General features: G+C 36.9%; 1 protein-coding gene across 4 annotated transcripts in view; it reads left to right on the forward strand.

The window, feature by feature from the left end:
* Window positions 1-17020, forward strand: part of VPS8 (VPS8 subunit of CORVET complex) — a 252231-nt gene that overhangs the window by 17712 nt on the left and 217499 nt on the right. For 3 of the 4 annotated variants that reach the window (XM_034999742.1, XM_034999746.1, XM_034999741.1), the window contains 5 exons: window positions 2411-2541; window positions 7779-7872; window positions 10754-10786; window positions 11748-11802; window positions 15458-15463. In XM_034999742.1, the coding sequence (XP_034855633.1) occupies window positions 2411-2541; window positions 7779-7872; window positions 10754-10786; window positions 11748-11802; window positions 15458-15463 (319 nt within the window). The remainder of the gene's footprint in view (window positions 1-2410; window positions 2542-7778; window positions 7873-10753; window positions 10787-11747; window positions 11803-15457; window positions 15464-17020) is intronic. The other variant, XM_034999743.1, reaches the window with a different exon arrangement.

Here is a 17020-nt window from a genome sequence, read left to right on the forward strand (position 1 = left end):
TTGTGTGTCTTATTTTAAGAAAATTTTGAAAATTCCAAGGTCATGATGATGCTATCTTATTTTGTTTTAAAATCTTTCTTTTTTCTGCCTTTCAAACTTAGATCTGCAATTCATCTGGATTTTTTTGTATATGATGGTGTGAGGTATGAGCCAGCACCATTTACTGAAAAAAAAAAAAAAAAAGTGATGTCACTTTTGTTTTAAATCAGGTGATCATATATGTGTGGGTCTGATTCCATTGGTCTTTCTACATGTTTGATATAATGGGTTTTGATATCTAATAGTCTCAGATCTTTGTTGTTGCTCTTAAAGATTGCCTTGGTTATTCCTGGTCTTTTGCATTTCCATGTAAGTTTTAGAATCACTTTATTAGTTTACATACAATGACACATACATACACTGAAATTTGATAGGATTATGTAGATTTTACATATCCGTGCAGGAAAATTGATATCTCTGCTGTGTAGATAGTAATTTTAAATTCAGCCTTATTGATAGGCTTCAATTCTCTTCTTTCCTTCACTTTTTCTTTCATGTATTCTGTAAGCCCTCAACCCTGGCTTAGTTTAACTGATCTGTTTTCTTTAATTACATCCCAAGGCTGCTTAAGAAAATCAGGTAAGATTCTGATTGGCCCTCTTGCTTAAGTCCTTGGTGCTGCAGTTCTCATTTCTAGATTATTTCCTTTCCCTTTTCCCTACAGCAGTTGTTCCACTCTACAGCTCTCAAGAGACAATCTCTCCTTGTTAATTCTAGCCTTTTTCTTAGCAGACGTGTGTGTGTAGATACCTGAAAAGCAGTTGGAAATATGGGCCTAAACCTCAAGAGAAATGTTGATACTGAGGTTTGGAGTCATTAGCATGACATGGGACTTGAAGCTATAGGTATGGATTAGCTCCATATAGGAAGTTTGTGAACTTGGAAGAGACGAGAGCTAAGAATATAATTCCAGGGAATAGCATCAATCAGAGGTTGGGCTGAGGAGAAAATAGAGAACATGACTAGTAAAAGAGGCCTCGTAAGTTGGGAGGAGTAGCAGGAAAGAGATGTACTGGAAACCAAGGGAAGAGAAAGTTTCAAGACGTAGGGAGTGGTCAGTAGTCTTAAATGATGCCAAGAGGACAAGGGCGTGCTGACTGAAGATAGGCCAGTGGATTTGGCTAGTACTTTCAGCAGAGGTGGTAGTCAATAGCTAGCAATGGTGGAGAGTACAGATAATGAGTTGAGATTGCTCTCATATAGGCATCGATGGAAATGGTAAGGCAGAATGCAGTCCAACCGAAAGGAGTATGATCAGAGCATTTTTCTTTAATGTCTGTTGCTCGGAATCACCCTGTTCAAAGCTAAACTCCTTATTCTGCTTTATCTGCCATTATTCTGCTTTCTTAGCTCAGAAGTATCATCTTTTGCCTGGTTGTTCAAGCTAGAAACCTTGGAATCCTCTTTGATTTCTCCCTTACCTCCCCACCTCCCAGCACCCCCCCTTTAAATGGTAACCAGGGTCCTTGGGTTTTCTCAGTAATGTCTCTTTCATTTTTCCTGCTCTTGACCTCTTCTGCCACATTCCTAGCCTCCACTCTCCTCTTTTTCCTTGACAATGCCTTATCTTCTTAATGGTTCTTCATAGTTTCCTTGCCTCAGTCTCCCCCAGTACCCTCATCCATCTTCCTACTGCCCCATTTATCCTTGTAAAAGGTGGTTCCCATCATGTGTGTCTACTTCTTAAACATCTTAGTTGCCTTCCTACTGTCTACTATATATAGTACACTAGTTCATTAAATTAGTGATACATGTCTGGCATTGAACTCTGGGCACTAGGGAATATAGTGGTAGACAAGGAGGACATGGGCCCTGCTGTCACCTGGCTTAATGGAATATAAGGCTTTTTACAGTTTGGGTCCCAGCTGATCTTTCTAGGATCACCTCTAACTCCTGCTCATATATTTGAGGACTATGTCCTTTTCCATGAGCAAAATCCATTTTATGAAATCACTGTGTTTGCAGATGCTCTTTCAAGCCCAGGATGCCTTTCTTCTGTTTGTCATATTTCTCATGGCATACTATTTGTAGTAAGGTGGTATTTGTTTTCTTCTAATTAGCCACTGGCTGTTAGTTAACTCGTAAAGCATCTATAGAGGTTTGAATTTTAAAAAGTATTCTGCTAACAATAATTTGCATAACTGCTTCTTCCTGCTACAAGGAAGAAATTTTTGGAGTGAACTCTTTATAGAGACAAAGATCTGTCTAGATTAATTTTCTCTTCTATGCCTCTCTGATCAATAACAATGCATGGAAAAGAGAGAAAAAAGCAGAAATAAGCACGAGTGTTTTCAAGAAACCCATTAATGCCTGTCTGCCTTATAGGGTATTTGGAATTGTGAATTTATTGATCCATATTCTTCCAATTTAGACTGATGATGAAGATGAGTCTTTTGTTCTTGAGGATCCTACACTGTTAAACATTGATACTATTGATTCTCACTCCTATGATACTTCGTCTGTGGCAAGTTCAGATAGTGGTGACAGGACCAACTTAAAAAGGTAAGTATTCACTTAAATCACACTTGCATATAGTTGCAGTATTGATCATTTAAAATGTAAATATGTCTTTATGCTACAGTGTGGTCTGCTGAAGCCCTGCATAGGGAATAGAAGGCCCACTTAGGTGGAAATAATATGCTTATTAGATCCTAAAGATTTGGGCACTGTTGAGGGGAGAAGCTAAAAAGGTGGATGCCATGGGGCGCCTGGGTGGCTCAGTTGGTTAAGCGACTGCCTTCGGCTCAGGTCATGATCCTGGAGTCCCTGGATCGAGTCCCGCATCGGGCTCCCTGCTTGGCAGGGAGTCTGCTTCTCCCTCTGACTCTGCCCCTTCTCATGTGCTCTCTCTCTCATTCTCTCTCTCTCAAATAAATAAAGTCTTTAAAAATAAATAAATAAAAATGAAAATAAAAAGGTGGATGCCATGACCACTGTCCTCTGCACCCCCAGTAGGAAGCCCTAATAGCAGCCAGGGGCCCCCCGGAAGCAGTAAAGCCCTAGGAGGGAGTACGAGTCCAATTTGGCACAGTGTCTGTGGTAGAAACGTGGAGTTTGGTTCACCTCGCCACCCTTATGCTCTCTGCACTCCCCATCCCCTTCCTCCCACTCTCTAAGGTCAGATCCAGCATTCTTTCATTCCCTTGGAATGGGTTCAGAGGAGAATCACAAAATGATTAAAGATTTGGGAAAAGGACTTCTAACCCTAAATAACTTCATTTTGGCTGCTTTTCACCTCCCAAATTCTTGGAGAGCACATGAAAAGGAAAGCGAAGTGGAGGAAGCATAATGTAAATACTTTATTGAATTCATGTGTAACTTTAATGTTGATAAAGTCATGTGTATTTTTCCTTTCTTAAATTTTGCCTGTATTAGTGCTGTCTTCTTTAGCATGTCAACTCTTGTGGGATAGGGACCATTGCTGGATATATTAACCTGTTCATCACTATCTCCTACAAATAGATAAATATGTTTTTTCCCTCAGCTTTATTGAGATATAACTGACAAAAAACATTAGGCAAATGTAATGTGTACAGTGTGATTCTTTGATACACTATTTATTGTGAAATCATTACCACAATAGGGTTAGCTTCATCACCTCACATAATTACCATTTCTGTTTTGGTAAGAACATTTAAGATCTACTCTTTTAGTAACTTTCAAGTGTATAACACATTATTGTCAGCTATAGTCCTCATGCTGTACATTAGATCCCCAGAACTTATTCGTCCTACAACTTGAAGTTTGTACTCTTTGACCAACATCTCCACATTTCCCTCACTCCTCAGCCCCTGATAGTACTGTTCTTTAGTCTTTTTTTAAATTCCACATGTAAGTTAGATCATATAGTATTTGTCTTTTTCTGTGTGACTTACTTCATGTAGCATAATGCCCTCAAGGTCCATTCATGTTGTCACAAATGGCAGGATTTCCTTCTTTATCATGGCTCAATAATACTTGTGTGTGTGTGTGTGTGTGTGTGTGTGTGTGACCTCTTACCTTTACCCATTTGAAGATATTTCCATTATCTTGGCTATTGTGAATAATGTTGTAATGAACGTGACAGTGCTGATATCTCTTTGAGATAGTGATTTTGTTTTCTTTGGATATATACCTAGAAGTGGGATTGTTGGATCATATGGTAGTTCTATTTTTAATATTTGGGGGGAACTTCCATACTGTTTTCCACAGTGGCTGCACCAGTTTATATTCCCACCCACCAGTGCACAGGGATTCCCTTTTCTCCACATCCTCACCAACACTTGTCATCTCTTGGCTTTTTTTTTTTTTTAAGATTTTACCTATTCATTTGAGAGAGAGAGAGCATGAGTGGGGGCAAGGAAAGGGAGAAGCAGACTCCCTGCTGAGCAAGGAGCCCAATGCAGGGCTCGATCCCAGGACCCTGGGACCATGACCTGAGCCGAAGGCAGATGCTCAACTGACTGAGCCACCCAGGCGTCCCTCTTGTCTTTTTGATAATAGCCATTCCAGTAGGCGATACCTCGTTGTGGTTTTGATTTGCATTTCCCTGGTGATTAGTGATGCTAAACAGTTTTCCATGTACTTACTGGCCATGTGTATGTCTTCTTTGGAAAAATGTTCAGATCTTCTGCCTATTTTTTACTCAAATTGTTTGGGGTTTTTTTTGTTTTTTTTTTTTTTGCTATTGAGACAGTAGTCTCCCTTTTCCACAGGGGATACATTCCAAGACCTCCAGTGGATGCATAAGACTTGCAGATAGTACTGAATCCTATATAAACTATGTTTTTTTCCTGTGTATACCTACAATAAAGTTTAATTTATAAATTAGGTACAGTAAGAGATTAACAACAACAATAATAAAATAGAACAATTATAGGAATATACTATAATAGAAGTTATGTGAAAGTGGTCTCTCAAATATTTTATTGTACTATACCTACCCTTCTTATAATGTCTTGAAATGATAAAATGCCTATGTGATGAGATGAAGTTAAGTGAATGACATATGCATGACACTGGGTTAGGCTACACTATTGACCTTCTGACAGTACCTCAGAAGGAGGATCATCTGCTTCTGGATTGTGGTTGACCACAAGTAACTGAAACCATGCAGATAAGGGAGGATTGCTGTATTTTTTGGATATTAACCCCTTATCAGATAAACAGTTTACAGATATTTTCTACTATCCCATAGGTTGTCTTTTCATTTTGTTGATTTTCTTTTGCTGTGCAAAAGTTTTTTAGTTTGATATAGTCTAATTTATTTATACTTGCTTTTGTTGCTTGTGCTTTTGATGACCTATACAAAAAATCCATTGCCACGACCAATGTCAAGGAGCTTTTTCCCTGTGTTTTCTTCTAGGAGTTCTATGGCTTAGGTCTTATAGTTAAGTCTTTAATTCATCTAATCCCTATAATTTTTGTGAGCGGTATAAGATAAGGGTACAGTTTCATCTGCATGTGATTATCCAGTTTTCCCAACACCACTTTATTAGAGACTGTATTCTCTCCCCACTGAGTGCTTTTGATTTCATTGTCAAATATTAGTTGAGTGTATATACAACTGTTTATTTCTGGGCTCTCAGTTTTGTTCCACTGGTCTCTCTGTCAGTGTTTATGCCAGTACCATACTGATTTTTGTTTTGTTTTTTTGTTTCATACTGTTGATTACAGCTTTGTAATACAGTTTGAAATCAGAAAGTGTGATGCCTCCAGCTTTGTTCTTCTTTCTCAAGATTGCTTTGGCTAATTGGGGTCAGTTGTGTTTCTAAACACTAACAATGAAATATCTGAAAAAGGAATCAAATAATTTATAGTAGCATCCAAAACGATGAAATACTTATGAATAAGTTTAACCCAGGAAGTGAAAGAGCTGTACGCTGGAAATTATAACACATTGATGAAAGATATTGGGGACACAAATAAATGGAAAAATATCCCACGTTCATGGATTAATATTGTTAAAATGTCCATACTCCCCCAAACCATCTGTAGATTCAATGCAGTCTCTATCAAAATCCCAATGGGATTTTTCACGAAAGTAGAAAATCCTAAAATTTGTATGGAACCATGATAACTTAAATGATTTTGACCATCTGGTCTCCACCTGCTTCAAAGATATGATGTCTTTTAATCAGTCACAGGAATAAAAGGCACAACATAAGGAATACAATCAGTGATACTGTAATAGTGATGTAACGGGACAGCTGGTAGCTGCGCTTGCAGTGAGCATAACATAACGTATAAACTTGTCAAGTCACTAAGCTGTACACCTGAAACTAATGTGTGTCAACTGTACTCAAATTAAAAAAACATATATGGGTCTTTTTTTTTTTTTTTTTGCCTTATTTAATGTCAGTATAGCATCAGTCTGGTCCCTGCTTACCATTTTGACCTAATCTCTAAGCACCCCTACTCCCATCCTCCTGGTCCATGCCTTTTGTGTACTTACATTCCCCTCACACACTGTGCACATTTACATCTTCATATTTCTGTTTGTGCTTTTTTGTTGCCTGCCAGACTCCTACTAGTTATCCATCAAGGCCAGGTCAGACATCTTTTTTTCTGTAGCTGTCCCTGATATCCCCTTAATAAATAAGATGAAACTCCTCTTTATTTCATCTCTGTAGTGCTTTACCCATGTTCTTTCCTAACATTTATCTTTTAAGATTAAGTTACTTATGGGGCGCCTGGGTGGCTCAGTCGGTTGTCTGTGTTCAGCTCAGGTCGTGATCCTAGAGTCCTGGAATCAAGCCCCGAGTCGCGTCAGGCTCCCTGCTCAGTGGAGAGTCTGCTTCTCCCTCTGCCCCTCCCCCTGCTCCTCTGCTTGCTCTCTCGCTCGCTCGCTCTCTCTCGCTCTCAAATAAATAAATTCTTAAAAAAAAAAAAAAGATTAAGTTACTTATTAGTCCCTGTAGCTAGGCTGCAAGATTCTTGAGACTAGGAAACTTGACTTACTTATTTTTGTATCCCCAGAGCATACTTTTAGTCACATAGAAGAGGTGCTCAGTGTTTGGTAGAAAATTAAAAATTATTTTTTGTACGATGATGAGTTGGGTAAGTGAAAGGAGCTGTTAGTAGGAGCAGCAGAGATAGAATAATGAGTGGGGAATTTGAGGTGCTTGGTGGAAGAATGAGAGAGGGCAGTTAAAGATTGGAAGGCAAGAAAGATGGGCAAGGGTGGACAGTAGGTAGAGGTAATGTAGACATGCAGGGCAGGATAGGCAACCTTCTGGTGAGTAGTAGAACCTCTTGCCATAGTTTAAGGTGAGCGAGGAACAGTTTGAATCAGTGAAAAAGGAATGGTGGCTTCATTTTCATATTCATTTTCCTGCTTGTGCTTCTCTGAGGTTCAAGGTGGGTTTAGTACAATATCTTAATGTAGGACTGTTAGACTCTTTATACGTCATTGCAAACAGAGCTAACAAATTACAGTCAGTGTTGTTTTCTACTTTTTTTTTTTTTAAGATTTTATTTATTTATTTGACAGAGAGAGAGAGGGAGAGCAGGAACACAAGCGGGGGGAGTGGGAGAGGGAGAAGCAGGCTTCCCGCTGAGCAGGGAGCCCAATGCGGGGCTCGATCCCAGGACCCCAGGATCATGACCTGAGCCGAAGGCAGACGCTTAACGACTGAGCCACCCAGGTGCCCCTCTACTTTTCTTATTCTTATGTGTGTTTTGGACTTTCAAAGCTTTGAGACCCTGCTTTTTCAAAAAAATTTTTTATGTTCTTCATTTTCTTTCTTTTTTTTTTTTAGGAAGAAGAAATTACCTGATTCTTTTTCACTCCATGGGTCAGTTATGCGACATTCACTTTTGAAGGGAATTTCTGCCCAGATAGTGTCTGCAGCTGTAAGTATTTTGTTCTCTTCCCCAGATTTGTAACCTGCAATGGCATAATGAAGTAGGAATGAGCATAAAACAAAGCACAGCACTTCTCTTGGCCCGAGGCTTAAAAAAAAAAAATAGAATCTGGCTTTCATGGGTCTTGTGTGATTGTTTTTGACTCATAAGACATGGCTACACATCTTGACGTAGAAATTAGTGCAGCCATGAAATAAAGGTCTGCTCAGAGTCTCTGGTGTGCCTAAGTGAAATATGGCAGCAAGCCTAAAAGGAACACTATCTGCCTTTTCTTTAAATTCGTTTTCAGTTTAGTTGCCATCTTGTGTATTTGGTTGAGTTAGAATGCTTGTTTTTTTTAGTCTTTTCATACGGAGACATGATTGATCAGAATCTTTTACAGCTGAGTGATTTTCTTGTAATTCCCAAAACCCTTTTCATGTACCTTATTTTATTTATTCTGACAACTTTGAAAGTAAGGAAAGCCATATCCTGTTTTACAAATGAGAAGAGAGGCTCCTAGAGGTGATATATTAACTTGTCTTACATCATTGGGTTAGGAGATAGCAGAACAATTATTCCAAATTGGAGTTTCTGGCTCCGCTGTTGTGCTGCTTTGTTGTGAAATGGAGGTGGTATTGGTGAATGTGGCCAGCGTGTAATGGCTGGAACAGAGTATCTGTGGTCTTCTTCGAAGATTTTTTTAGAGCACTGAGTTGATGAAAAAATTTTAATAGATCACCAAGACAATAGGTGCTGATTCTGGTATGTTTTATCAAATTTTCAAAGCCTATAATTCTATGTGGTCTTTCAGTTTTAGTTTTCTGAATTCATTGTGTAGATCTTATGTATAATAATGATGATGATGACAAAAGATGACATATTCATATCCCAGGAACTTTGACTTTTTAAATGTTTTCATAGAGCTTAATTGGTATTTTGCATATTCAGTTTGGACAAAGTTTTAATTTTCCAGAAGGGTAAGAGCTTGATATAGGAATGGCATCACGACATCATAACCACATTACAGTTGTCAGATTTATCCAAGAAGACTTCTGTTGCAGAAACCAAACCAAACCAAACAAACAAAAAGGCAAAACAGAAAGAAAGTGTTCTCTGTGGGCAGTTGGTATACCCTGACCCAGCTTATATATCATGAAGTCAATTTAAGTAGAGAGATAGTCAAACCATGGAGGGAACCTGGGCAATTGTCCTTCCTCTTTTAGGTGGAGAGTAACTCAGATTTGCTAGAATGGGAACCACCTGTTGAGGATTACATTTCCATGACGTTTTCTGAATTTAATCCTTATGTAGGTGATGAAATTCATTCCTTTCAAGATCAAGATGAACCAGAACAGTCATTTGACCCACCTGTGCAGTTTTAAAAATATTTTGAATAATGGAGACTGAACTAAAACTCAGACACTGAACATTGATTAGATAAATCTGTTATTTAAAAGGGTTTCTTCTCCCTCCTGAAGAGGAGGGAAAAATTCTAATAAATCCCAGAGTGTTTGCATTCTATTCTTATTTCATTGCTATGGCTGAGCTCCTTTGGTCTGTTAAAATGAAAACTGCTTTTCCTGTGACAGTGCTCATACTCTGCTTTCCTAATGTTGGATTACCAGCTCAATTTAAATTGTATGCTTTTCTGTGATGGTTGGTTTATTAACATGTAAAGCTAGTTATATTTTGGGGTATTTCTCCTGAATAGTTCAGTGATACCTTCAGCCATGTGGATAGTGATAGCGATGTTAGTAGGGTTGCCTGGGGCCTTGCTCATCATGGCTTTGTAGTCCATGCGTGGATGACACTTAGGAGAGATGAAACTTTTGGAGTTGTGAATGAAGGTCGCAGCTCATTCACAGATAAAAGTACTATGACAGATGACTACATTTTAAACTAATTCAAATTAATTTTAAAGGGTATTTATCACTTTGATGATCACCTAAGATAGTAGAGATACCCTAGCACAATGTCCCAAAATGTGTCCACTATCTAAGAAGCTCCTGACATGCCAATTAAAATGCAGATTCCTGGGCACCGCCCCAGACCTACTGAATTGGCATCTTTAGTAGTATAGCATAAGGATCTGCATTTTAACAGGTATCTTAGATGATTTTAATGTAGCCTGGCTTTTGAGAATCACTACTCTAAGATGTTGCAACACCAGTACTAAATTTCTATAATCTCTAAAGTGCTTCCCACATCTCTGGTTTTGTAGCTTTTATTTTTTATATATTTTTTTTTATTATTTTTGTTTGTTTTTGAGCTTTTAAAGTAAGCTGACTTCTTAAATCAGAAGTTTATGTTCTTCATCTGCTCTCTCATTCTTTTTCCCTATCCAGGACACAAATCAGTCATTCATCAAATATTTATTGCATGCATCTTCATTGTCAAGCATGTAAACTTAGGTATACTTTTATACACACATATCCATACAAGGTTGGGTATATCCTGCTATCCAGAACATTGAACATGGCAGCCTTGTGATTGCTCTTCCTTATATTCCTGTGCACTGAAATAAGTTTCTTGAGTTAGTTCCCAGGAAGCTCTATAAAGTTGTATAAAATAGATTCTGCCTTCTGAGAGATTCTAATAACTAGTTGACCACATTGACAGGGACAGACAGAAAAGAAATGTAGAAGTGATATTAAAGGGCCTGGCCTGGGAACTGAAGCTGAGTTTTAAACACAGTTCTTCCACTTCTTGAATAATCTTGGGCAAGTCAGTTATGTTCTTTAAAACTTCTGTTTTCTTAATCTGGAAAGTCAGAATAATACATAATAATAATTGATTTGGATCAAAGTATATGTAAAGAGAGGGGCTTATATCATTTTCTGTTTAAAAATGAGAATATCTTTTCAAATACTCTTTTAATTTCGCTTAGGACAAAGTGGATGCTGGCTTGCCTACAGCAATTGTAAGTACACTTTAAATAATCCTTTAAAGGTAAGCTTGGGTTTGATTGGGTTTTCTTAGATTTATTCTTCTAATGTTCAAAGTTATTGCGTAAATTACTATAATAAAATCATAGGTCATTTACTGTCAGTAATCAGATTTAAAATTTTTCCATATTGAATGTTCTCTTCCTTTCTAGTGTATTGTTATTCTTCAGGCTTTTGTTTGAGAAGCATATAATGGAATAATGATTAGCCTTTTCCAGGTTTATTTATATGTGGTCTTCCCATGCCCAAGTGAATTTGCTCCTTCTGTAATTTGGCCTCCCTTTGGTTATAAGGGAGTGGAAAACCGCACTTGGTGAAATCACTTCGTGGTAAATCGTACATTTAATAGTTCTGAACTCCCTTGCCAAGCCTGCCAAATAGTAAATCTGTGGTGCGATTATAGAGAACTGGGGGATATTGAAAGCGCACTAGTGCCGCCTTTGCTTGAACACTTCCAGCTGCCTCCTGTCGCTTTCTTATTAGTCAGTCAGTTGGTGAGGAAGTGGGCTGAATTTTGAACATTTCTGGTGCCTTTTGGCTCCTGTGAATAAACTGAAGGGCTTTCTCACCCCTTTCCCACACCTCATAGCTGGCTTTTGGTGGGGAGCATAAGTGCCTCTTACTTTGTCTGGACCCCTGAATTTTTGGTTTTTTTTAAATTGCTTTAGAGGAAGCTAAGTGGTGTGTTTTTGCCTATAATGTTGAACATATGATATTTTGATATTGTTACCCTTGGAGTAAATTTAGAGGGATTCCCAGAAATAAAACGTCCTGAGTTTCATTTCCCGTTTTGCCTCCTAGATGAAATTCTCCTTATTTATAATAGTTGGTATGTCATCTGGTGCCTAAAGGAAAGAAGACCAACAAATTCAACATAGATTGTTTCAAGATCCTTGATGTAATATTTCAAAATGTAATCTTCCCTTTTGTTCTCAGGCAGTGTCCAGTCTGATAGCTGTGGGTACATCTCATGGATTGGCTTTAATATTTGGTAAATTTTCTAAGTACTTTCCTTACTGTAGATACTAAGTATCCTTTTGGATTTTATATCTTTTAGTAGTTGTAAACTGTTTCTTGTGAAAAAAAATCAGAAAAACTTGAAAAGTAGCAGTCAGTAGGTTTTTTAAAATATTTATTTATTTATTGTCAGAGTGAAGGAGCACGCACGTGCATGCTTGTGCACAAGCAGGGGGAGTGGCAGACAGAGGGAGAAGCAGGCTCCCCGCTGAGCATGGAGCTGGATGGGATTCGATCCCAGGACCGAGCTGAAGGCAGACACGTAACCGACTGAGCCACCCAGGTGCCCCAGTCAGTAGTTTTGTAGTTAAAATTACTTGACCCTTGGGCGCCTGGGTGGCTCAGTTGGTTAAGCGACTGCCTTCGGCTCAGGTCATGATCCTGGAGTCCCGGGATCGAGTCCCGCATCGGGCTCCCTGCTCGGCAGGGAGTCTGCTTCTCCCTCTGACCCTCCCCCCTCTCATGTGCGCTCTCTCTCTCATTCTCTCTGTCTCAAATAAATAAATAAAATCTTTAAAAAAAAAAAAAATTACTTGACCCAAGTTCATTCTGTTGCTCTTTGCAAGTTTTTCTCCTCCATGAATTTATAAGTTATCACATCATATCTTTTGACTCTGCAGACCTAGACAGAAGGAATATAAAGTTGAAAGGGACCTTGGGTTGTCCTCTTGTTTGCCTCAGTTTGTGGTGGTGGTGATTTTTGATTCTAAATCATATCCTAGCAGGTATTCTGAAAGATCTTCAGGAAAAGAGATTCACAGGCTTTCTCAGTAATTTTTTTGTAACTCAAACTGATAATAAGTTCTTTTTCATTTACATTGTAAATCCCTCTAACCTTAAAAATTTCTATCCTATAATCACGTTCATTTATTGGTTGAGAAGAAAACTTAACATTCATTTGTATAGTAGATGGATAGTCTTAAGTATTTTCTCTCTTTTTTTCTACATGAGACTAAATAGTCCTAGTTTCATTATTCTTTGCATTACTTTTGAATTCAGTACTATGAGCAGAACATCTTCTGTTTTTTTATTTAAAAACTATTAGATACATTTTTCTGTCATTTTTAATGTTCTCTTCTGCATCTTCAGTCTTCTGCATCTCTCTTAAATGGAATTCCCAATAAAGATTGTATTTTAGTAAGGAATCTACAGTATATTATATAAGGATTACCTGGGAACACTTTAATACATAGTACTACAGTACAACAATTTAATCTCTGTTGGCCTTGCATCATTATTTACCATATGAATGAAAAAGTGGTTATTTTCCCTTGTTTTTGAACAATTTGAATTCTTTTTTATAAATATGCTAAAAATCTTAATTATCATGTGATTTTAACACTTAGTCTTTTAAGAGGTGATAGATTTAAATAATAGAGTTTTATTGTTTGGGAGTTGGGAAGAATGAACACAAAATATAATTCTCTTGAGAGAACCTTAGAATGGATTCTTTGAATAATAATTTTTTTCTTATTTCATAACTGATATGTGTTCATAGTAGAAAATTTCGATGAACAAACGGTTGAAGATATAAAATAATAAACTCTACCATCCAGGAATAATCCCTAACATTTCTGTATGGCCCTCTAATCTTTTTTTTGTACGTGTGTGTGTATATGTACACATCCAAAATGGAATCATGTTAATTTGTAACTGGCTTTTTCATCATAATGAACGTCTTTGCATGTAATTATTCATCTGTAACATCATTTTTAATGGCTACATAGTATTCTTTTAAATGGATTCACCATAATTTACTTAACCATTTTCTACACTAAGACATTTGGGTTGTTTCTTAAAAAACAGTACAGCAATGAACATCTTTGTAACTGCATTTTTGTGCACATGATTACTTCTTTAGAACAAATTCCCAAAGGTGGAGTTGCTTAAGGACAGTTGCTTATAAACATTTTATTTTTTCCATGTTTCATAATTTAATTAAATAGGAACATTTTAAACACTTCTGATAGAACCTAATCGCTTCTAGGAAGTTTTACCAGCCTCCTCTCCTATCAGGTGTAAGAATGATTATTTTCCTGGGGAGGCATAGTTGGTGTTAGATTGAAAGGATTTGGGGAAAGGGTCTTAAAAGGACCTTCAGTTTAGTGTCCTTATTTTACAATGAGGTGATTGAGAACTAGAGAGATTAAGAGATACACAGAGCCAAGTTCAGAATCAAGAAATATTGAATCCTAGATCAGTGCATTTTCACCATTCTCAATAATTCTGTCCTCAGAGAAAAGGAGGCAGTTTCCAAGATATATGAAGAAAAGAACTAAGATGAATGAGAATCGAGTATAATGTATATGTTTATCTGTCAGAAGAATGCATGTTGAGTTTTTGTTCCCGCTTAACCAGTGTTCATTTTTCCTCAGCTCCGTCCTCTTTAACATCCCTTCCTTACCACAGGGTTATAGGACTCTGTGTCTGTTTATAATCAAATCCATGTAGAGCTACTGCAACAAATTAAATGAATACTTTAAAAATAAAAACCCAACAGAGGAGAACAGTACATTGTCTTCTGCTACTGTCTTCTTAATTTCCTTGGGCCTGCTTCTTAATTTTTTTAGGTCTCAACAGCTTTGTTGTAGATATGATGAAATGGTAATCTTTCATTACAGTCTCATGGAAAAGGAAGTATGCCAAAGTGAACATTTTGAGAAAGAATCATAATAATCTGTTTTGCTTTGGGTTTTTTTTTTTTTTAAGATTCTATTTATTATTTGACAGATAGAGCGAGCACAAATAGGCAGAGCGGCAGGGAGAGGGAGAAGTAGGCTCCCCGCTGGGCAGGGAGCCCAATGTAGGGGATCAGATGTGGGGGATCATGACCTGAGCCTAAAGCAGACGCTTAACCCACTGAGCTACCCAGGCGCCTGCTTTGGGTTTTTAATCATGCAGTTAGTAACTTTTACTCAATATTTTTTGTGGGAATCTGATTATTTGGACAGTGAGTTTTAACAAATGGATTAAAATTTGCCTGAATGACAGTAACAAATGGCAGAGTGATGATACTATGAAGTGTCTAGATTAGAAATCTGGGTTAAATCTGATCTCATTTAAATATCTTTGTTGATCATAGGAAAAGTGTAGCAGGAAAAATTGTACTTGTTTTAAGTTAACATTAGATTCTTCTTGGAATAGAGGCCTGGGTCATTAAAATAGTAATCATTGTAAGCTTCTTAAAGGTGATGTATATTGCCTATTTTAATGGACTATAGGTATGTGATTATTATTATGTATCTTGGTTTTTTTTCCTATAATACAGGATCTCAAAATTCAGATCTTCATAAAGATGTGTCCCTATTCCAAAGCCCTTAGTTTCCTATTTTTTTGGGGGTTGTTGGTATACTTAAGTAGATTATCTTTTTGAAGTTACTTTTATTTCTATCAAACTTCCTGGACTTGGAATTACTTACTGTGCTATGATTTGGATATTATGCATTTTCTCTTTCAATAATCAATACCTGAATATAATCATAAATTGGTTAATCACATTTAGTATCATTCCCAGAGATAACTAAAGGTTGTCACTTACACTTTTGAAATTTTACCTGTCTTTTCTCTGAACTTTTGAACTGATTTCTTGCTTTTCTCTTTCTTTTGATCTTTTCTCCATGGATTCAAAGGAAAAGGTATAGTAATTTTGGTTTGCATGAGTGACTTTTTCTTTTGACCTTTTTAGTGTTGAAAGAGAATGCTGTCAATTACAGTTGATGCCTTCTTACGAAATGCTTACTGAAAAAAAAAAACAGCTAATTGAAACTGGTTAAAGCAGGGAATGTTAAAAATTATAAATGTATGCATACTTTCAATGTTTTATTTTGATTGAAAATATACAAATACTGATTTTCTCCTTAATCTTTTGATACAGTACAAAGCCTTTTCTTTGAGTTTGTATCTGCCAGTTGGAGGTCAGCAGCTCTTTTTTTTGTAATAAACTGCATCAGTAATGCATCACAAAGAATTTGCACTTTTAATTAAAAAGAAAAAAGGTAGAAGCTTAGGCATCTGTGAATCAATTGAGGAGTACAAAATTGTAGATTTTTTTTTTCAAAATTGTGGATTTTTACCAAACAACTCTTCAATCTTTGACCATTATCTTGTCCACATCTTATTTCATGACAGGTTTTCAAAGAAACACCTTTCCCAAGTTTTTCATGAGCATTCATTTAGTTTTCATGAAAACAATAGCTCTTTCTTTTTCACTCTATTTCATCAGTTCACCTATTGTTTAATTAAGTTTTCAAAGTCCAGTAACATTACAGTGGCATGAGCAGGTTTAGAAAAAAAATGAGCAGGTTTAGAACACAGCTAGCTTACTGTAAGCATCAGCATTCTAGATGATAGCCAGTTAGCCATGGGAATTCACTGTGTCCCAGGCTTCCGTCAGTGAGCTTTATAGAGGGAATGAGGACTTTAATTCTGTGTGTTGGGTGGAGGTCAGGTAAAGGGCTTATACTGTTTCATGATCTTTAATGAAAAATGTTTTGTACTACCTCTTTTCTTCTTTTCTTTTGGTCTTATAGAATATTTTAATATGTACAAAGGGTAAGAAAAGAGTAGTATTGAAGAATGATGAATGCTGGCAATAAGAGAGCTCTATACACACGATTAAATTTGATTTCTTCTAGGATCTAGTTATTTCCTTCTTTGAAGGTCTTTGGGAACTAGTTAAAACAAATTAGGGATGAAGAAGTAGAGGATTGGGTCAATTTTGGTATATAGAAAGAGCAGAAATTCTCTTGAAGTATGTTCAGATTTAGATTTTATGGCTATTATAGATTTATACATTACTTCTGGCTTTTCTTTCCTATTTAGCACATTACTCTTTAGCTCAGAATAGGCTGAGGAGATCTGCCCTAAGCAAAGTATACTTTGAAAGATAGACTAATAAAAGAAATAGGTATAATTCATTGCAGTGTTTGTGATAACTAGGCTTCAAGTTGTCTTAATTGGTAAGCTATTATCATTAATAATTCCTTGCATTTTTGTAACATTTGATAGTTTTCACATTTTTCATAGGCATTTTCTTATTTAAGCTCTGTGCCAACTCTGTGAAGTTTATAGGAAAGCTGATAGTCTCATTTCATATTTCTTGCCTAGAGTTATTTGCTTTATAAGGACCCACTCCAATTTTTTTTAAAACTAAGTTGACAATGCCAACCAAATGTGATTTTATGTGACTCTGT

This window comes from Mirounga leonina, unplaced genomic scaffold, assembly GCF_011800145.1.
Source record: "Mirounga leonina isolate KUSES-001 unplaced genomic scaffold, KU_Mleo_1.0 Mir_115, whole genome shotgun sequence".
Taxonomy (NCBI): domain Eukaryota; kingdom Metazoa; phylum Chordata; class Mammalia; order Carnivora; family Phocidae; genus Mirounga; species Mirounga leonina.